At 47.7% G+C, this 22,214-nt stretch overlaps 1 protein-coding gene across 1 annotated transcript in view; it reads right to left on the bottom strand.

Annotated features, from left to right (window-relative positions):
* Nucleotides 1-20,944, bottom strand: part of LOC143958921 (uroplakin-3b-like) — a 46,924-nt gene extending 25,980 nt beyond the window's left edge. Inside the window, exon 1 of the mRNA XM_077467908.1 lies at nucleotides 20,863-20,944. Within this exon, the coding sequence (XP_077324034.1) occupies nucleotides 20,863-20,944 (82 nt within the window). The remainder of the gene's footprint in view (nucleotides 1-20,862) is intronic.
* Nucleotides 20,945-22,214: the final 1,270 nt, after the last annotated feature.

Genomic DNA, 22,214 nt, shown 5'->3' with positions numbered 1-22,214 from the left:
TAGTCCGATGGACCAAATACGATGCAAGGGCAGCTATTGGCTCCTGGCTATTGAACTTCCTTTTGTAGTCCTGTTGTACGTCATCGCGGCTGAAACGTCCGTTCGGTCGGAACTCCATCAGAAACTCCGTCGGAAAGACTGTCAGAGTTTATTCTGACAGAAAGTCCGGTCGTGTGTATGCAGCATAAGAGGCAATCAGATTTTCCCTGGATCAACTTTACCTATAAATGTCAGTACCCAGTTATATTATGTACACTTAGGAAATAATCCAGGCCTTTTTTAAAGCAGTCTACTGAGTTGGCCAGAACCACCTCTAGAGGGAGTTTATTCCACATTTTCCCAGCTCTTGCTGTGAAGAAACCGTTCCGTATTTGGAGGTGAAATCTTTTTTCCTCTAGACGTAAATAGTGCCCCCTAGTCTTCCGTCCCTCCGTCGATCCCTGTTGAGCAGGAATATGACAGGTCCATCTCTGCACACTGTGCAGGAACGGACCTGTCAGAGCGCCGCTCTCCCCTATGGGAGATCGGATGAGGACGGACCGCAGAGTCCATCGTCACCCGATCCGATCCACAGACGGATGGAAAAGTAGGTTTTTCCTCCGTCACACTTTTTGGGATCGGAGCAGGTCGGATGTCAGCGGACATGTCACCGCTGACATCCGACGTTCCATAAACCTCTATGGAGCATCCGTTCAATGTTGAACAGATCGGTAGTGTGAAAGAGCCCTAAGAATTATTAACCACTACTCTCTGAATTAGTTTTTTAGCCAGTTTTCTATCCATTTACAAATTGATCTTTCCAGCCTGTAAACTTTATCTTACACATTAGTCGTGTGTGGGGAACTGTGTCAAACGCTTTTGCAAAATTCAAGTATACTATGTCCAGAGGCACCCCTCTATCCAAGGTTTTACTTACCTCCTAATAAAAAGAAAAGGTTTGTTTGACAACTTCTGTCTTTCAAGAATCCATGCTATCTGTTACTTAAAATATTTTTTCCTTCAAGAACTCATCTATGTGGTCTTTTATTAAACTCTCCAGTATCATCCCGACTATAGAAGTTAAACTAACAGGTCTAAAGTTACTTGGTAAAGATTTTGATCACTTTTTAAATATGGGCACCACATTGGCCCTACGCCAATCCAGTGGTACCATTTCAGTCATTAATGAGTCTCTAAAAGATTTGAAATGAGAGAGCTCAATTCTTTTAGGATTTGTGGGTGGATGCTTTCTGATCCAGGTGCTTTATCCACCTTTATTCTGTCTAAATATTCCTGGACCATATCACTTTTGAACCATTGTGGATAATTTGGGGCTGTGTCAATATCATCCCCATTATGGACACAAGCTCCCCCATGCTCCTTTGTATACACAGAGCTAAATAAAGTATTTAATAAGTTTGCCTTCTCTTTGTCAACAGTCATCCACTCTAGATTATTTTGTAAAGGACCTACATGCTCAGACCTGACCTTTTTACTGTTATATAAAAGTGTAGCGCTTCAAAGATATGGCGTATCCCACTTCACTGCAGCCTTGTTTTATACTGAAAAGCGCTTAATCTTCTGTACACATGTGAGTTCAATAATTTTTTATTAAATTATTTTATACAAAACGGAATTACACTATTTTGGTCCCTGCTTTTCTTTATATGTGCTCTATTATCCCTGTGGACCTGTATGGCTGGTAGGGATGAGCCGAACACCCCCCCGGTTCGGTTCGCACCAGAACTTTCGAACGGACCCTAAATTCGAACGAACTTTAGAACCCCATTGAAGTCTATGGGACTCGAACGTTCGAAATGAAAAGTGCTAATTTTAACGGCTAATATGCAAGATACTGTCCTAAAAAGGGTTTGGGGACCTGGCTCCTGCCCCAGGGGACATGGGTCAATGCCTAAAATGTTTTTAAAAATGGCCGTTTTGGCGGGAGCACTGATTTTAATGACGATTAAAGTGAAAAAAAAAGTGAAATATTCCTTTAAATATGGTGCCTGGGGGGTGTCTGTAGTATGCCTGTGAAGTGCCACGTGTTTCCCGTGTTTAGAACAGTCCCTGCACAAAATGACATTAAACGGAAATAACACCATTTAAAACTGCTTGCGGTTTTAATGTTATATCTGGTTCCTGCAATATGGTTGAAAATCATTGAGAAAAATGGCATGGGTAGCCCTCCCTGCCCATTACCAGCCCCTTTAGGTCTTGTACGCATATTAAGGGGAACCCCGTACCCATATTAAAAAAAGGAAATGCGTGTGGCCCCCAGGCCCTATATACTCAGAACAGCAGTATACAGGCGGTGCAAACAAGACAGGGACTGTGTAGGTTTGTTGTGTTAAGTTGAATCTGTTTGTAATTTTCAACTGGTACATTTTTAAAGTGTAGCTCCAGTCAAAAAAAAGATTTTTAAGCTTTTTGGAAAACATAGGGAAGGGTTATCACCCCTGTATAATTTGTTTTGTTGTCCATCTTTTTTCATCTCACTTGCTGTTGTCTCCTTCCGTTTGCAAGTAGGAGATGTTTGTAAATTGGATGTTTGAAAGTAGGGGCCTGCCCTATATGCTCTGCAGAAATGGCGGAACAAGGTGTTGGTTTTGCCACAACATTGTAAGCCCTCAAAGTGACTCTTGGTGGGCGCTGGAGCGCCCTGCTGTGAACGATTATATCAAGAATTGTAATTACATGCCATTGTTGAACAGTGGTAGAAAAATTGACCTTTGGTGGTTGTGGTGCTGGTGCCACAACACTATAAGTCCTCACCGTTACTCTGGGTGGGCACAGGAAGGGGCCCTCCTGTGAAATATTATATCAAGAATTGTAATTACATGTCCCTGTTAAACAGGGGCAGAAAAATTTGGCCTTAGGCACTGCTGCTGGTGCCACCACACTGCAACCTCTGCCATATACTCTAGTTTTATTGCAGGAATTAGCCCTGCTGCAAAGCATTACATCAAAAATTGTACTTAAACGCCCCTGTTAAAAAGGGGCAGAAAAATTGGGCCTTAGGCACTGGTGCTGGTGCCACCACACTGCAACCTCTGCCATATACTCTAGTTTTATTGCAGGAATTAGCCCTGCTGCAAAGCATTGCATCAAAAATTGTAATTAAACGCCCCTGTTAAACAGGGGCCGAAAAATTGGGCCTTAGGCACTGGTGCTGGTGCCACCACACTGCAACCTCTGCCATATACTCTAGTTTTATTGCAGGAATTAGCCCTGCTGCAAAGCATTGCATCAAAAATTGTAATTAAACGCCCCTGTTAAACAGGGGCCGAAAAATTGGGCCTTAGGCACTGGTGCTGGTGCCACCACACTGCAACCTCTGCCATATACTCTAGTTTTATTGCAGGAATTAGCCCTGCTGCAAAGCATTGCATCAAAAATTGTAATTAAACGCCCCTGTTAAACAGGGGCAGAAAAATTGGGCCTTAGGCACTGGTGCTGGTGCCACCACACTGCAACCTCTGCCATATACTCTAGTTTTATTGCAGGAATTAGCCCTGCTGCAAAGCATTGCATCAAAAATTGTAATTAAACGCCCCTGTTAAACAGGGGCAGAAAAATTGGGCCTTAGGCACTGGTGCTGGTGCCACCACACTGCAACCTCTGCCATATACTCTAGTTTTATTGCAGGAATTAGCCCTGCTGCAAAGCATTGCATCAAAAATTGTAATTGAACGCCCCTGTTAAACAGGGGCAGAAAAATTGGGCCTTAGGCACTGGTGCTGGTGCCACCACACTGCAACCTCTGCCATATACTCTAGTTTTATTGCAGGAATTAGCCCTGCTGCAAAGCATTGCATCAAAAATTGTAATTAAACGCCCCTGTTAAACAGGGGCAGAAAAATTGGGCCTTAGGCACTGGTGCTGGTGCCACCACACTGCAACCTCTGCCATATACTCTAGTTTTATTGCAGGAATTAGCCCTGCTGCAAAGCATTGCATCAAAAATTGTAATTAAACGCCCCTGTTAAACAGGGGCAGAAAAATTGGGCCTTAGGCACTGGTGCTGGTGCCACCACACTGCAACCTCTGCCATATACTCTAGTTTTATTGCAGGAATTAGCCCTGCTGCAAAGCATTGCATCAAAAATTGTAATTAAACGCCCCTGTTAAACAGGGGCAGAAAAATTGGGCCTTAGGCACTGGTGCTGGTGCCACCACACTACAACCTCTCCCATATACTCTTGTTTGATTGCAGGAATTAGCCCTGCTGCAAAGCATTGCATCAAAAATTGTAATTAAACGCCCCTGTTAAACAGGGGCAGAAAAATTGGGCCTTAGGCACTGGTGCTGGTGCCACCACACTGCAACCTCTCCCATATACTCGTTTGATTGCAGGAATTAGCCCTGCTGCAAAGCATTGCATCAAAAATTGTACTTAAATGCCCCTGTTAAACAGGGGCAGAAAAATTGGGCTGATGGCATCAACCAGAACCAGAAATGTTCTTCCAACATATCAGCGGAGGAGGAAGAGGATAGACAATCAACATAACAGGACAGTCACTCAGCATCAGCATAGGCAGTCTTGAAGGGATGTGATATTTCAAAAAAAATTATTCTGTTACATCAGCTTCAGGTGCTTGGTAGCTGTGGGTGATCCAAGACTGATTCATCTTGATGAAGGTCAGTCGATCAACTGATTCGGTGGACAGGCGCACCCTGTGATCGGTAACAAAGCCACCAGCAGCACTGAAGGTGCGTTCCGAAAGAACGCTGGATGCAGGACAGGCCAGTAGCTCAATTGCATACTGTGCAAGCTCTGGCCAGTGATCGATCCTCAAGACCCAGTAAGCCAGAGGATTTTCGGTGGGAAAGGTGTCCAAGTCTGACCTTGCCCCTAGGTATTCCTGCACCATGTAAATCAGACGCTGGCGATGGGTGCTGGAACCGATCATACCTTGGGGCTGCGGACTAAAAAATTGTCTGAAAGCATCAGTCAGACAGCCACTTTCTCCACCGCTCCTTCTGACCGATGCCTCAGCAACACGTTGTCCAAGACCAGGAGTTTGTAACCTCCCAGTCTCTGGGAACGCGTTGCACAGACCTTTCTGCAAGGCCTCCCGGAGATGTCTCATCCTCTGCTCCCTCTGCGATGGCAAGATAAGGTCGGCAACCTTACCCTTGTACCGTGGATCAAGGAGAGTGGCCAGCCAGTAATGGTCCCTCTCCTTGATCCTACGAGGATCCTTCCGCAGGCTTTGCAGGATCAGGGAGGCCATGCAGCGTAGGTTAGCTGAGGCATTCGGTCCGGAGTCCTCTGGGTCACTAAGGACAACATGATCCGCAGCTACCTCCTCCCAGCCACGTACAAGTCCACGTGTTTCTTGGGACTGTAAATCATCCCTACAAGACTGCTGCTGCTGATGCTGATGCTGAGTGCCAGCCTCCACCTCCATGCTGACACAATCATCCTCCTCCTCCTCTTCCTCCTCCTCATCCTCTTCCTGTGTAATGGGTGGCACAGCAGGAACACTGTCTGGATAAAGGGGGCCTTGAGAGGCAAGGAAGTCCTCCTCTTCCTGCCTCTGTTCTGCCTCAAGTGCCCTGTCCATTATTCCACGCAGCGTATGCTCCAAGAGGTGGACAAGAGGTACAGTGTCACTGATGCATGCACTGTCACTGCTCACCATCCTTGTGGCCTCCTCAAACGGTGACAGGACAGTGCATGCATCCCTGATCATGCCCCACTGGCGTGGTGAGAAAAAACCAAGCTCCCCTGACCCTGTCCTGGTGCCGTAGTCGCACAGGCACTCATTGATGGCCCTCTGCTGCGTGTGCAGCCGCTGCAGCATGGCCAATGTTGAGTTCCATCTGGTGGGCATGTCACATATAAGGCGGTTCTTGGGCAGGTTCAACTCCTTTTGGAGCTCAGCCAGCCGAGCACAGGCATTAAATGATCGGCAGAAATGCACACAGACTTTCCTGGCCTGCTTCAGGACATCCTGTAAGCCTGGGGTACCTGCCCAAGAACCGCTGCACCACCAGGTTAAGGACGTGAGCTACACAGGGCACATGGGTCAGTTGTCCCTGTCGGAGGGCGGAGAGGAGGTTGGTGCCATTGTCGCAAACCACCATTCCTGGCTTAAGCTGGCGTGGCGTCAACCACCTCTCGGCCTGCCCCTGCAGAGCTGACAAAACATCAACCCCAGTGTGGCTCCTGTCCCCCAAACAAACCAGCGCAAGCACGGCATGGCATCGTTTTGCCTGCGTACTTGCGTAGCCCCTGGAATGCCTACGGAGCACCGCTGGTCCTGAGGACAGAGCCCTGGAAGAGGCCATGGAGGAAGAAGAAGAGGAGGGGGTGGAGGAGAGAGGTGTGTCACAACCAATAGTAGCATTTTGGAGGCGTGGTGGCGGAACAACCTCCAACACTACTGCACCTTATCCTGCATCCCAGCTGCCAGAAGAGTGACCCAATGGGCCGTGAAAGACAGGTAACGTCCCTGTCCATGCCTGCTGGACCATGAGTCAGCGGTAATATGCACCTTACCGCTGACCGCCCTGTCCAGCGAGGCAAGGAAATTGCCTTCCACATGCCGGTAGAGAGCCGGAATCGCCTTCTGTGAGAAAAAGTGGCGTTTGGGGACCTGCCACTGAGGAACCGCACATTGTACAAACTCACGGAAGGGGGCCGAGTCTACCAACTGAAAAGGCAGCAGTTGAAGTGCTAGCAATTTAGCCAAGCTAGCATTCAACCGCTGGGCATGTGGATGGCTGGGAGTGAACTTCTTTCGCCGGTCCAGCAGCTGGGGCAGGGACATTTGCCTGCTATAATTGGACGTGGGTGTACCGCTAGCAGAGTTCCCGGAAGCACTTGGCTGTGACACACCTAATTCTACACCTTCATTCCTCTCAGAGCAGGTTTCAGAGAGGACTGAAGGTCTAGTGGGGTTGGAGATGCCAGCTGATGAGGAGCAAGGAGAGGTCCGCTTTGTTCTTTGGTGTGGGTCTTTGAGGTACGCTTGCCAACGAGCTGCATGGCAGGTCAACATATGTCTGGTCAAGCATGTGGTGCCCAAGCGGCTGATGTTTTGGCCACGTGAGATACGCTTGAGACATATGTTGCAAATAGCAGCGGTGCGATCTGATGCACTCAAAAGTCTCAAAAAAGGCCCACACCAAAGAACTTTTAGAATAACGCGCAGAGGCAGCGCTCTGCACAGGCGGAGCTCTGCGGTGTGATTCAGTCGGTGTGCTGCCCCTAAGCTGGCCCCCGGAGGGCATCCTGCCTCGTTGGACATGTGCCTCCTCCTCCTAGTCCTCCTCCTCTCTCCTTCCAGGCACCCACGTGGAGTCAGTGCCCTCATCATCCCCTCCCTCTTCATCGCTGTAGCAAACCTGGCAGTATGCTGCAGCTTGTGGAACATTGCTGTCCTTCTTGAGCATCCCCTCTCTCTGCGCTCACGCTACTGCCTTCCTTTAGCTGAGTGTCATCATCAGAGCCCACAAAACACTGGGCATCCTCCTGGAGCATGTACCCAACACTGTGCTCAAAGAGTTCAGGAGACTCCTCAGGAGGACGTGGTGGGTCTAGGGAAGGAGTCACTGATGATGACATTGAGAGGAGGGAAGACGATGCATTGGCAGCTGCTTTGCTAGTACCCTGAGCCTGGGTGAGAGAGGATGAGGAGGATGAAGAGGGCTTGGTCATCCACTCTACCAAGTCGTTGGCATGTTGCGGCTCAACATGTCCAGCTGCCGAAAAGAAGGACAAGCGTGTCCCATGGCCACGTGCTGATGACAATGCACCGCGTCCACGACCAGCACTGTTGTCTCTAGACACAGAGCCTGCTTGCCCTCTTTTATCGGCTCGCGCCTGTCTGCCTCTCCTTGCTGGCCTTCCAGACATGGTAATGGCCTGAAGGAAGTTGGGTAAAAAAGCAGTTGGGTAGTGTATATTGTGCTAGAGGCACACAACACCCACTAACTCCTGCAGATGCCTTTATTATAGAACACCAGAGATAAAGGGGTATATACAGATGTATACTGTGCTGTGCTGGAGGCACACACAACTTCCAATAACTCCTGCAGATGGCAAGTGGTCTCAAATAGAGAAGAGCTATGTAGGTGGATATAGCGGTATGTACTGGGTACAGAGCACGCAGTAAGCACGCACTAGCTCCTAACACTACTGACTGCAAGCTCTATTATAAAAGATAGCTCACTAGCTATATAGGTGAGGTGAATATAGCGGTGTATACTGCGGTCAGGGCACGCAGACAACAACCACTACACAACAGCAAGATCGAAAATCGTCCGAAAACGATCGGTGTGTACTGTGTTGAAGGTACACAGAACACCCACTAACTCCTGCAGATGCCTTTATTATAGAACACCAGAGATAAAGGGGTATATACAGATGTATACTGTGCTGTGCTGGAGGCACACACAACTTCCAATAACTCCTGCAGATGGCAAGTGGGCTCAAATAGAGAACAGCTATGTAGGTGGATATAGCGGTATGTACTGGGTACAGAGCACGCAGACAGCACGCACTATCTCCTAACACTACTGACTGCATGCTCTATTATAAAAGATAGATCACTAGCTATATAGGTGAGGTAAATATAGCGGTGTATACTGCGGTCAGGGCACGCAGACAATAACCACTACACAACAGCAAGATCGAAAATCGGCAGAAAACGATCGGTGTGTACTGTGTTGAAGGTACACAGAACACCCACTGCTTCAGACGCCAACACACTACACAAGGCCGCCGCGCTGGCGGCCTTATATAGTGTGGGGCGTGCACTACACTGCCTGAGCTATGATTGGCCACAGGCATCCTGCCTGTGGCCAATCATGGCTCTCCTCGCTGCTGGCGCTGCGATTGGACAAGCATGCGGGGTCACAGTGCATGCTTGGCCAATCATGAGCCAGCAATGCACTGCGCCATCGGAGTGCATTGTGGGCCGTGAGCGACACACGAATTTGGCGCGACCGGACCAAAATGTTCGGACTTCGCCGAACGGACGAACAGCCGATGTTCGAGTCGAACGTATGTTCGACTCGAACACGAAGCTCATCCCTAATGGCTGGAGATAAGTCACCTCTTAATATATGAATGGAGTAACCATATTTGAAATCCCTCTGGAAAATGCACTGTTGAAGGAGTCTGCATATATATATGAGCCTATGTGATCCTCCAAATATAAATTTGAGTGGATCCACTAAATCCGGTAAGCGTCCATTTCGCTTGTGAAGGGAACATCACGTGGTGACTGCACGATTTTTTATGAAGGAGGTGTATGATCTTTTCTACACATTTGTGGATTATACACGGACATCATATATAAGAGACTTTGCTATTTCCATGTCTGGATTTTCTCATTTTTTGATCTATTCTTTTGTTTTCTTTTCTTTATAGAATAAATTTATAGCTACATATCCATATATAGCAAGTAATATTTACATGTGATTTTGTATGTTGTGTGCACTATTTCACACTGGGAATATTTACTGAATGCATATATATTTCTAAAAGGTTGGCAGAAAATACGCCATATCTTTGAAGCGCTACACTTTTATATAACATTTATCACGTCACACTTTATACCCTGGTGGTGTGTTAGCAGCTGTTTTCATATTTTTTATATATATATATATATATATATATATATATATATATATATATATATATATATATAAGAATAGCGCAGTGTTTTGGTTGAAAACTGACCTTTTTACTATTAATATATTTGAAGAATGTTTTGGGGTTTGTCCTACTATCTTTTGCAATCTGCTGTTTGTTTTGAATTTTTGGATCCTTGATTTCCTTTTTACATATTCTATTATATTCTTTGTAACATTTAAACGGTGATAGTGTTCCTTCATTTTCATAGTTTTAAAAAAGTTATTTTCTTATTATTTATAGCCATTTTAACTTTGTCTGTGAGCCATATAAGTTTTATTTTTAGCCTTTTAACCACTCCAATACAAAGCACTTATACACCTTCCTGCCCAGACCAATTTTCAGCTTTCAGCACTGTCACACTTTGAATGACACATTTTTATTTTTATAATTTTGTTTCCACAAATAGAGCTTTCTTTTGGTGGTATTTGATCACCTTTTTATTTTCTGCTAAACAAATAAAAAAAGACCGAAAATTTTGAAAAAAATATGTTTTTTGTTTCTGTTACAAAACCTTGTAAATAAGTGTTTTCTCCGTCACTGTTGGGCACTGATGGGGCTGCACTGACGGGCACCAATGAGGTGGCACTGATGGACACTGATGATGGGCACTAATATGTGGCTGTCATGACCGTCCTGGCGATCCGATCGCACATGGGAGGTCTGCTCGCAGGGGCCCGTTGCTGAGAACCTGTCGTTACCCTTTGGCACGTGTTAACGCGAGCGGACGCACGTGGGTGCGCGCTGGTACGATCAGGCGCACGCGGGTGCGCGATGTTGCGAACGAGCGCACGCGGGTGGGCGAGGTCACGAACGGACGCACGACTACTCGCGGGGGCACGCAGACTCGTCGTGCGACCGCTTTGGCGCCCTAAAGGCTACTTAAGGACTCTGCCTCGGCTTCCCTCTTGCTGTCCAGTCTACAGCGTGTCCGAAGATACTGTTACCTGCTATCTGTTGCCTTGATTCCTGTTACCCGGCCTGTTCCTAACTACGTTCGTTTGCTGCCTGCCTCCGACTCCTTGCCTGTCTGACTACGTCTCTGCCTCTTCCCTTGTACCGTTGCTGTCTGCCTGTTACCGACCTGGCCTGTACCCAACTCTGCTGTTACCTCCTGCTGATCCGATCGGAGATCCAAATACCTGCTGTCACCTGCTGACGACCTCCTGCTGTTCCAGCCTTGACTGCCAGAGCCTGCTGTCACCTGCTGACAATCTTCTGCTATTCCAGTCCATCTGCCTGTGCCTGCTGTCACCTGCTGACGACCTCCTGCTGTTCCAGCCTTGACTGCCTGAGCCTGCTGTCACCTGCTGACGATCTTCTGCTATTCCAGTCCATCTGCCTGTGCCTGCTGCCACCTGCCAACTGTCACCAGCCGTTCTTATCTGCTGCCTGTGTTGCTGCTGACGATCCGGATCTGCCTTACACCTGCTAGGCACTTGTGCCCTCTGAATTTTTGAACCCCTGTTATCACCCTCAGGGGTTCTCGAGCCAGGGGTTACGAGAGGCCGCCCCCTGCATTCTGGGCTCGCCTACCAGGTACGTGACAGCGGCACTGATGGGGGCACTGATAGGTGGCACTGATATGCAGCACTGATGGGTACACATAGGTGGCACTGATGGGCACTGATAGGCGACACAGATGGGCACTGATAGGTGGCACAGATGGGCATGGATGGGCACTGATAGGTGGCACTGATGTACAGTAATTGATGGTAAAGATAGATGCCAATCAGTGCCAAACAATAATGCCTGCCAATCAGTGATGCCCATTGTGGGCACTGATTGGCATCCATTGTGGGCACCGATTGGCATTCATTGTGGGCACTGATTGGCATCCTTGGTGGTCTAGGGTGGCATAACTGGTGGTGACATCCCTGGTGGCCCTAGTGGCGTCCCTGGTGGTCCACAGCTGATCACATGGTAAAGAGTCTCCGTCAGAGCCTCTTTACCTAGATCGGTGTTGCAGTGTGTCAGACTGGCAAACCATACCACCGATTGGCCTTGGTGCACCGGCGGCTGTTATCCTGCTGGACACCATATGACGTCCGGTCAGGATATTGAAGCCGCTTTGCCGCTGTCATTTTGCTATATGGCGAGCGGCAAGTGGTTAAACTTATTGCCCATGGGAATTTACTTTGCAGTGAGTTTGCATACAGTCTTTTTGAAGAATTCCCATTTCTGTTCTGTGTCCATTGATGCCAATTTTCCCTCCCAGTCTAAGGCTTGGAGAGCAGCCCTTGCTCTCTTAATGTTAAGTGTTTTTAACTTTCCCGTATGTGTTTGTTGCTTACGACTAACATTAAATACAATCATCTTATGGTTACTACTACCCAGATGTTATTTTATATGAATATTGGTAATAAGCTCTGCATAGCTTGAGATTACCAGGTCTAGCAGAGTGTCATTCCTAGTTGGGGCCTCAATAAACTGGACCATAAAATTGTCTTGTAATAGGTTTATAAATTTTTGCCCTTTAACTGTCCCAGCAGTGCCATTACTCCAGTCAATTTCCGGGTAGTTAAAATCCCGCATTATTATCACTATTTCAGCCTTTGCATCCCTTTCCATCTGTGCTAGGAGCTGAGTCTCCACCTTCTCATTAAAACTGGGAGGTCTATAACAAACTCCAATGATAACCTTTGTAGTAGGCACACCCATGTACAGTCCCACCCATTATGCTTCAGACTCATCACACTCTCCATCAACTAGGTCCTCTTTCACACTCACTTTGAGACCACTTCTCACATAGAGACATACACCCCCCCCCCCCCCCGCTTTAACCTGTCTTTCCTGAAAGAGAGCATAGCCAGGAATATTAATAGCCCAGTCATGAGGGGAATAAAGCCAAGATTCAGCAATACTAATTAGATCATAGTTCTCTTTGTGCACCAGAGTTCCAACTCACTCATTTTGTTTGGCCGACTTCTGGCATTGGAGAACAAACACTTTAATTCATTGACACATTTTGCAAATGTATGTTGCATATTTTTTATTTTAGTACAAATAGTACAATTTCCGGTGGTTGTTTGTAACATTGGAACCTTCATATCATCTGCCATAGCCCTCCCCCCATCTTTCCCCATTCCACCCATCAATAGGGGCAGATCCCTGTCTGACCTGTCTGTCCCATCATACTGTAATTCACCCTCCCCCCACAATCCTAGTTTAAATACACCTCCGGCCTTCCCATAAACCTCTCCCCCAGCACAGTAGACCCCTTTCCATTTAGGTGCAAACCATCTTTAGCATATAGGTTGCACCCCAATGAAAAGACAGCCCAGTGCTCTGTAAAACCTAAATCCCTCCTTCCCTCCCCCTGCTTTGGCATAAAGGCTAAGGATAAGAATGGAGAAAGCTATAAAACACAGGAAGTCAGAACAGGACACAGGACAGTTATGAAATTCTTATCAAGAGGTCAACAGGTATTTTTTGCACTTATTAAATAGATATAACATAGTGCTTAAAATAGTATTGCCATTACAAGTCAGGCTCGGAGACCAGTAGCTATAGCAGTGGAGAGGCTCTCACTGACCAGCAAGAAAAGTACACAAGCATGTGTAGTAGATAACGTGGGCTTACCTGAGGTGTGGGGTCTAAGCACTAACCGGTGTTCACCAGAACTCCTGATGGTAGAGATGGTTTTTGTGGAATCTTAGTACTAGGTCCCAGTCCTCAGGATCACCCCACCAGGAGGTGTGTGACAGGTCACCTTGAGGCGAGGTGACAGATGCACACCATAGGGATCAGGAGTGCACCGCAAGGTTGTGGACCCTACGGCTGACCGCTGCAGACGGGAGACAGATCCCACTGGGGTTAGAGCATAAGATTCCCTGGGGCGCGGACTCTAAGAGGCAGCAGGTGTTCACCAGCGCCTCTAGTGGTGAGGATGGACTTGGCTGCAACTGGCTCCAGGTCGCGACCCCCAGGGTCCCCCAGCTCACACCCACAGTAGGCAACAGGAGGATAGGGATAGTGAGGGACAAAGCCAAGGTCGGAGCCACAAGCAGACAGGAATAGTAAAGGACACGCCAAAAGGTCAGGATCACAGGCAAACAGGGATAGTCAAGGACACGCCAAAGTCGGTAACGGAACAACAGAGGAGCACACGGCAGGTAACAGGAAGCAAACACACAAAGGTTGATCAGCAGGGTTGGTCTGCAGTGCACAGGTTAATATAGAGTTCTCTGATAGGAGCTAGGGTGAAGTCATGCCAGAGGATGGATTACAAAAGCAGTCAGGTGAGGGTCGGCTGGTCTCTAGAGATGAACACATGGATACAGGTAAGCAGACAAACACTATTGCAAAACCATGACAGTGTGCAAGTTGGGGTCCAGTAGCAGATACAGCAGGTAGGGATAAGCAGAAGCTTAGTCAATAAACAAGCCAAAGGTCAGTAACAAGTGGTTGCAGGTTGGGATCTAGCAGAAGCATAGTCAAGGAACAATCCAAAGGTTGGTAATGAAAGAGAGTACAATAATCTAACAAACAGGAAGTACTGAGACATGGCTTACTGTAACTCAGGAAGTTTATCGAATAAGCAAAGCGTTCAAGGTTCACCAGAAACAAGAGACAAGGCAAGATTGTCCAAAGGATCAGAGAATGAGCTGTCCAGCATCTCAGGTGGCACAGCGAGAAAAGCCACAGCCAGACACTGCAGAGGGTGTAGGTTTGGATCTGGACCCTGGCAGGCATATTTGACAGATCAAGAGAGAGCTCATTGTTAGGATTTACATAAACCTTTATGGGTATTTCCACTTTTACACTCAAATTTGGGAAACCCCCACTATCAGTTATAAAACATAATTTTTTAACATTTCTTAGTTTCCAAGTTTTTTCTCTGGGACAGTTTTATACATAGGGCACTATAGGCAACTTAAATTATTTAGAATAGCTTGAAATGTGCAATTAAGGGGCAGAATAAGGGGTGTTTTTTTCCCCTGGCTCACATTTGGTTGTGTTGAGGCAGCCACCCATGCTACAAAAATCAGGGCTGCTCCGCCCTGATCCCCATGGTCAAAGTGCCTCCCTCCATGATAGGCTGCCCTGCTCTGCTCTCCTCTCTCCCCCCCTCCTTCCTGCCTGTCATCCCCCTCTGTGTCTGTGTCCGGCTGGCCCCGGCCCCGCCCCCGCCGCTATTCTTGTAAAATAATTCACTGCTGGCCTCTCTATTAGAGGCTGGCATAGCACACTATGGGGTTTATTTACTAAAATCAACTCCACTTTGCACTACAAGTGCACTTGGAAGTGCAGTCGCTGTAGATCTGAGGAGGACATGCAAGGAAAATAAAAAACAGCATTTTTGCTTGCACACGATTGGATGATAACATCAGCAGAGCTTCCCCTCAGATCTACAGCGATCTACAGTGACTGCACTTACAAGTGCACTTTTAGTGCACTTGTAGTGCAGAGTGCATTTGCCTTTAGTAAATCAACCCCATATATCACTAGTTTTCAAAAGGAGCAGTGTAAATACTTAATTTGAGCTGTCTTCAGGCTAGTCACGTGACTTGCAGCTGCTTTAAAGCTACGATACATGGCTTCTGCGGAGGAGACAAGCAGCCTCCCCATCTGACGTTAGAGGGAGATCACGACCCCTCCCACAGAAGCATTCCATCAGATTTGTAAAGCGGCCATGAATGCTGTGACTGGCCTGAAGACAGCTCAAATTAGGTGTTTACACTGCTCGTTGTTTAAAACTACTGACATTGCGTGCTATGCCAGCTTCTAATAGAGGGGCTGGCATAGTTTTAGATGGATGGGATAACAAACCCTTTCATAGTTATTGTCTCTCTGGACCATAACAGTTCTAATATCCATGTTTAGTCTCTAAACATAGATAAATGTGTATCACGATCTCAGTAAATGTTGCATATTTGTACTGCCCACTTTGAGTTAATAAATATAAAATTAATTAATCTATATTTGATTGCTTTAAATCAGTGGTCTCCAAACTGCAGGGGTCAGATGTGGCCCTTTGCTTGTCTTTATCCGGCCCTTGAGTAACCTTTCCTTCCAATGATACAAGACACTATTTCAACCACTGGCACCTACAATGGGGCATGCTTCTTGCTACTGACATGAACCATGAAGCACTATTTGTCCCATTGACATCAATGATGTGGCACTATTCCTCAAACTGATACCAATAATGGGGAGCTATTCATCCCATTGATACCAATGGTATGTCACTAATCCTCCCACTGATACCAATGATGCGTCACCAATCCTCCCACTGATACCAATGGTGGGTCACTATTTCTCCCATTGATACCAATGGTGGGCCACTGATCTTCTCTCTGATACCAATGATGGGTCACTCTTTCACCCACTGACACCAATAATGGAGCACTATTCCTCCCACAGATACCAATGATGGAGCACTATTCCTCCTACTGACACCAATATTGGAGCACTATTCCTCCTACAGATACCAATAATGGAGCATTATTTCCTACTATTCCTTCCACTGACACCAATGATGGGACACTATTTCTCCCACTGATACCAATAATTGAGCACTATTCCTCTCACTGACACCAATGATGGGGCACTATTACTCTCAATGACACCAATGATGGGGAACAATTCCTCTCACTGACATCAATGTTGGGTAACTATTCCTTTCACTGACACCAATGATGGGACACTATTTCTCCCACTGATACCAATAATTGAGCACTATTCCTCTCACTGACACCAATGATGGGGCACTATTACTCTCAATGACACCAATGATGGGGAACAATTCCTCTCACTGACATCAATGTTGGGTAACTATTCCTTTCACTGACACCAATGATGGGGCACTATTCCTCTCAATGACACCAATGATGGGACACTATTCGTCCCACTGATACCAATAATGGGGCACTATTCCTCCCACTGACACCAACAACTGGGCACTAGTCCTCCCACCAACACCAACGATGGGGCACTAGTCCTCCAACTGATACCAAAGATACATTGTCTTCTCCCACTACCGCCAAGACAATTTCTACTCCCAAAGGCCACAGTTCAGCCCCCCTGAAGTCTGAAGGACAGTAAACTGGCCTTTTGTTTAGAAATTTTGGATACCCCTGTTTTAAAGTATGGAAGCTTGCCTTGAGGTGGTTGTAAACCTCAGACATGGAAAACGAACAAAGCGCATCTCTCTGGAGTGTGTAGTAACCTGCATCCAAAGATCCTAGTCTGGTTCCTCTCTGATCTCTCCTCTCTCTGCTAACTGCATGGGTCAATTCTGATTTTCAGTTTTTCCAAGACACAGCAGCTTGGGGGGAAATGGCCCTCCCTTAGGGGAAGGCTTCTGTTCTGCAGAGTGACCAGCTGGACATAAGCTGCTGCCGGTGTACATTACATAGAGTTCTCACTGCTCCATCATAAAGATACCTGTGACTGTTCTCATTGAATCAAGAACCTAGTATTTATTTAGCAAAAGAGGAATATCCATTTGACCTTTACCTACAGACAGTGACTGCTCTACTCTCTACTTGGCTGTTCTTAAAGGTCCATATTTACAAATTTCTGGGCTAGGCTTAAAGTAGAAGTGCAGTCCAGACCTAACTAAGCTTAAAATGGCTCCCAAACACCTTATAACACCTACCGTTGTATTCTAACTACTCTGTAGAAAAAAGATCCTTATTCTTACCAATTCCTAGGCCGCGTACACACGCGCGGACTGTTTGCCCAACCTTGTTCGTCAAACAGTTTCGGCAAACAGTCCGCTCAAAATTTGCATGAGCGGACTTGCCCACACACGAGCGGACTGTTTCAGCGAACTGTTTGCCAAACAGTTCGCTCAACTTTTGAAATGAACGGACTCGCCCACGTAAGGAGGAGGCAAATCCGCCCATTTCGAGCGTGTGTGCAGGTAGGCGGGGCCCGCGAAGGAGACGTCGCGGGCTCCGCCGCCTGGAATGGGCTTAAAGGGGAACCCCAACGCCGAAAAAAATCGGCGTGGGGGTTCCCCCAAAGTCCACACCAGACCCTTGTCCGAGCACGCTACCCGGCCGGCCAGGAAAGGGGGGCGAGCGAGCTCGCCCCCCCTCCTGAGCCGTACCAGGCCGCGTGCCCTCAACATGGGGGGGTGCCTTGGGGAAGGGGGGGCCGCGCGGCCCCCCCACCCCAAAGCACCTTGTCCCCATGTTGATGAGGACAAGGGCCTCTTCCCGACAACCCTGGCCGTTGGTTGTCGGGGTCTGCGGGCGGGGGGCTTATCGGAATCCGGGAGCCCCCTTTAAGAAGGGGGCCCCCGGATACCGGCCCCCCACCCTATGTGAATGAGTATGGGGTACAATGTACCCCTACCCATTCACCTGTGAAATAAAGTACAAAAAAAAACACAACACACGAGAAAAAATGTTTTATTGCACAGCTCCGGGGGTCTTCCGTCTTCGGGGGTCTTCTCGCCGGACTCCTCCGCTATCTTCTTGTAGCTCTTTTACTAGCGGAGGAGTCCGGCTTTCTTCCTCCCCGCCGCCGGCCTCTTCTCCCGACTTCGGGGGTCTTGTCCCCCTCTTCGGTTCTTCTGCCGGGCCACCGCGCCTTCTTGTAGCTCTTTTGCAGGCGGTGGCCCGGTCTTCTGTCGCCGCTGCCTTCCGTTCTTCTGTCGCCGCCTTCGGTTCTTCTGCCGGGCCACCGCGCCTTCTTGTAGCTCTTTTACAGGCGGTGGCCCGGTCTTCTGTCGCCGCTGTCGTCGCCGCCGCCTTCCGTTCTTGTTCTTCTTCTTGTTCTTCTTCTTCTTCTCCTGGAGATGTTGACTCGACGAGCTCTCCGGCCGGAATGCCAGGGACACGCTCCGCTGCCACTTATATAGTGACAATGGGGCGGTGTCACATGGTATATGTCACATGGGTTGGTCACATGGTGACCCCGCCCCCTTACGATGTCATAGTCCCCATGTGACATCAACCCATGTGACCAACCCATGTGACATATACCATGTGACACCGCCCCATTGTCACTATATAAGTGACCGCACAGCGCGGCTCTGGCATTCCGGCCGGAGAGCTCGTCGAGTCAACATCTCCAGGAGAAGAAGAAGAAGAACAAGAAGAAGAACAAGAACGGAAGGCGGCGGCGACGACAGCGGCGACAGAAGACCGGGCCACCGCCTGTAAAAGAGCTACAAGAAGGCGCGGTGGCCCGGCAGAAGAACCGAAGGCGGCGACAGAAGAACGGAAGGCAGCGGCGACAGAAGACCGGGCCACCGCCTGCAAAAGAGCTACAAGAAGGCGCGGTGGCCCGGCAGAAGAACCGAAGAGGGGGACAAGACCCCCGAAGTCGGGAGAAGAGGCCGGCGGCGGGGAGGAAGAAAGCCGGGCTCCTCCGCTAGTAAAAGAGCTACACACAGATAGCGGAGGAGTCCGGCGAGAAGACCCCCGAAGACGGAAGACCCCCGGAGCTGTGCAATAAAATATTTTTTCCCTGTGTTGTGTTTTTTTTTGTACTTTATTTCACAGGTGAATGGGTAGGGGTACATTGTACCCCATACTCATTCACATAGGGTGGGGGGCCGGTATCCGGGGGCCCCCTTCTTAAAGGGGGCTCCCGGATTCCGATAAGCCCCCCGCCCGCAGACCCCGACAACCAACGGCCAGGGTTGTCGGGAAGAGGCCCTTGTCCTCATCAACATGGGGACAAGGTGCTTTGGGGTGGGGGGGCCGCGCGGCCCCCCCTTCCCCAAGGCACCCCCCCATGTTGAGGGCACGCGGCCTGGTACGGCTCAGGAGGGGGGGCGAGCTCGCTCGCCCCCCTTTCCTGGCCGGCCGGGTAGCGTGCTCGGACAAGGGTCTGGTGTGGACTTTGGGGGAACCCCCACGCCGATTTTTTTCGGCGTTGGGGTTCCCCTTTAAGCCCATTCCAGGCGGCGGAGCCCGCGACGTCTCCCTCGCGGGCCCCGCCTACCTGTACACGCGCTCGAAATGGGCGGACTTTCCGAGCGGGAACAGTTTGCTCATTTCGAAAGTAGCCTACACACGGGCGGACTGTTCGCTCAAACACAGTTTCAGCGGACAGTTTTTCGGAATTGCCGAAAGACTTTGTCCGTCCAACTGTCCGCTGAAACTGTCCGCTGAAAGCCCACACACGGGCGGACTGTCCGCCCAAACACTGTTCAGCGGACAAGGTTGGGCGAACAGTCCGCCCGTGTGTACGCGGCCCTAGGGCTCTCCGGTCTGGTCAAATGATCTCCCCAGCAGATGGCTTCAGGGGAGAGGAGAGATCGCTGACAACAGATGGACGTCACGTATAGGCTTACTATGGGCATTCATTGTTGGCTGTCCCTACTCTCCCCTGAAGCCATCCGCTAAGGAGATCTGGTGATCAGACTGGGGCTCCCTGAGAATAGGTAAGTGCAAGCATCTTCCTTCTACAGGGTAGGTAAAATAAAAGTTAAAAGGGGGTTGGAATACTTTTTAGGCTTAGTTAGACCTAGCCTGGAATTTCACTTTAAGGCCCCTTTCACATTTGGACTGACTTTGATGTGAGTTACACAGGCATTCCCTGAGATCTCGTCAAAATCGCAGTCGCGAAAGTGTGGCAAAATCAAGCGACTTTGAAGTCACGGTAGTGTGAAAGGGGCCTAAAAGTTCACAATTAACCTGTGGCAGAGGTTGAGGATACCACAATATACTACTATCCTACCTTTACCTATTTTGATTATTCTGAAGCTGACATTTCTCCAGAGTTGAGTGAGCATATCAAATTTCTAAAAAGATCACAGTGACAGGCTCCCAACTTTTATTTTACCCCACCATAGTCTAAGTATACACTCTCCAGTTTTAATAAATCAATCCCTAAGTGTAAGGCACATGAGTTGCAACCTGTGTGTGCGTGTGTGTGTGTCTGTATAGGAATCATTGCATTATATGCCAACATGATGGTAAATTTCCGGTAATCCTGATCTATTTCTTGATTCCTTCATTTCCCCTGTGCCCATGATACTCTTCAATGCTAAGTGGGTGCTTCAAGAAAAGCACCCATAATAGACCAGAGGTCTTTAACTTTCTTCAGCTTGAGAGATGAACACAAGTATATTGTCTTCAGCAAAATAATATTAGGTTGACTGTATTAGAACTGAATTTATATACTGGATATATGATTTGTGTCATACACTAGATAGATAGATAGATAGATAGATAGATAGATAGATAGATAGATAGATAGATAGATAGATAGATAGATAAATAGATACATACATACATATGAAAATACAAATATAAAATTGCACTTACCGGTACTTTGTGCATTCAGGGAGGTTACACAAATAAAAAGTAGAATTGTCAGGGACCTCATCACTGGTGCACAGGACCGCATCTTCTTTGTGATATAGCAATGTTCCTAGCTAATCACAAACATAAAATTTTCTTCCTGTTACCAGTTAATATAAACTTTCTGGCACATATAAAAATATTTTCCGTCCTATATTAAGGTCAAGGCTCTGCCCTCTGGGAACTCTAGAGTAATTAAAAACTTGTAAAAATACATTCTGGGCATGTTTGTAGTAGTTTTCCTGCCTTCCTTTGTGAGTGTCTAGTAATTATTCTTTTACTACAAGCCTCACTGAAGATGATCTATCACCAAAGCATCACTGGATTCTTTCAATACTAACTTTTCAAAATCACTTATCTGCACTATACAGCTGCATTACTTATGTACCATGGGTGGTAGTACACCCTAGTTGTGGTAGTACACAACAGGGTTTAGGATTAATCTTTATAGTGGCAGGACATACCAGGGTTTAGTATTTATCCTTACTGTACTAGTAAACAATATGGTTTTAGATTTATCCTTACATTTGTAGTACCCAGTAGGGAGAGTTTATAATTTACCTTTACTGGGGATTAGTGATGGTCCCAATGTTCAAGTCAAACATAAGTTCGACCCAAACATCGGGTGCTCGCCCGTTGAACATTATGGGGCGTTCCGCAGCAAATTTGAGCACAGCGGAACACCCCATAATGCACTGCGAGATACAGTATATACAGTGTAGTCAATGTAGTGTAGACTATATATACAGTACAGGCAGTGCATTAATATATATATATATATATATATATATATATATATATATATATATATATATATATATATATACACCGTGTAGTATACAGTGAAGGAAGATGATGCACAAGAAAACCCGCCAACAGTTTGCTGAAGACAAGCCGACTAAGGACATGGATTACGGGAACCATGTCCTGTGGTCTGATGAGATCAAGATAAACTTATTTGGTTCAGATGGTGTCAAATGTGTGTGGTGGTGTCACGTCACATTCGGCTACACATAACATTTTGCTACCCACTGGAGTGCACATGGCGATGCCGTCATATGCGTTCCAACACTGTTGTTAAACCACTTTGTCACAGGGCCCCTCGTATACGTGTTTCGCTCGCCACGCTTCGGGCACGGCCTCACTTCACTCGGCATAATTATAATCTAACTCTATGTCCACTTGGATGGTGGGGCTCTAACCTGGACTCAGGGGTGTGGCCACAAGATTCTGCGCAAGAGCAGAATCCAATCTAATAAAGTGTTGGAATGCATATGGCGGCGTTACGCATGCGCAGTCCAGCGGGTACAGCGGGT

Source organism: Lithobates pipiens, unplaced genomic scaffold, assembly GCF_037356315.1.
Source record: "Lithobates pipiens isolate NorthernLeopardFrog02 unplaced genomic scaffold, aLitPip1_a1.2 Scaffold_64, whole genome shotgun sequence".
NCBI classification, from domain to species: domain Eukaryota; kingdom Metazoa; phylum Chordata; class Amphibia; order Anura; family Ranidae; genus Lithobates; species Lithobates pipiens.
The sequence above is the reverse complement of the archived record's forward strand: the minus strand, read 5'-3'. Positions and strand labels throughout refer to the sequence as shown.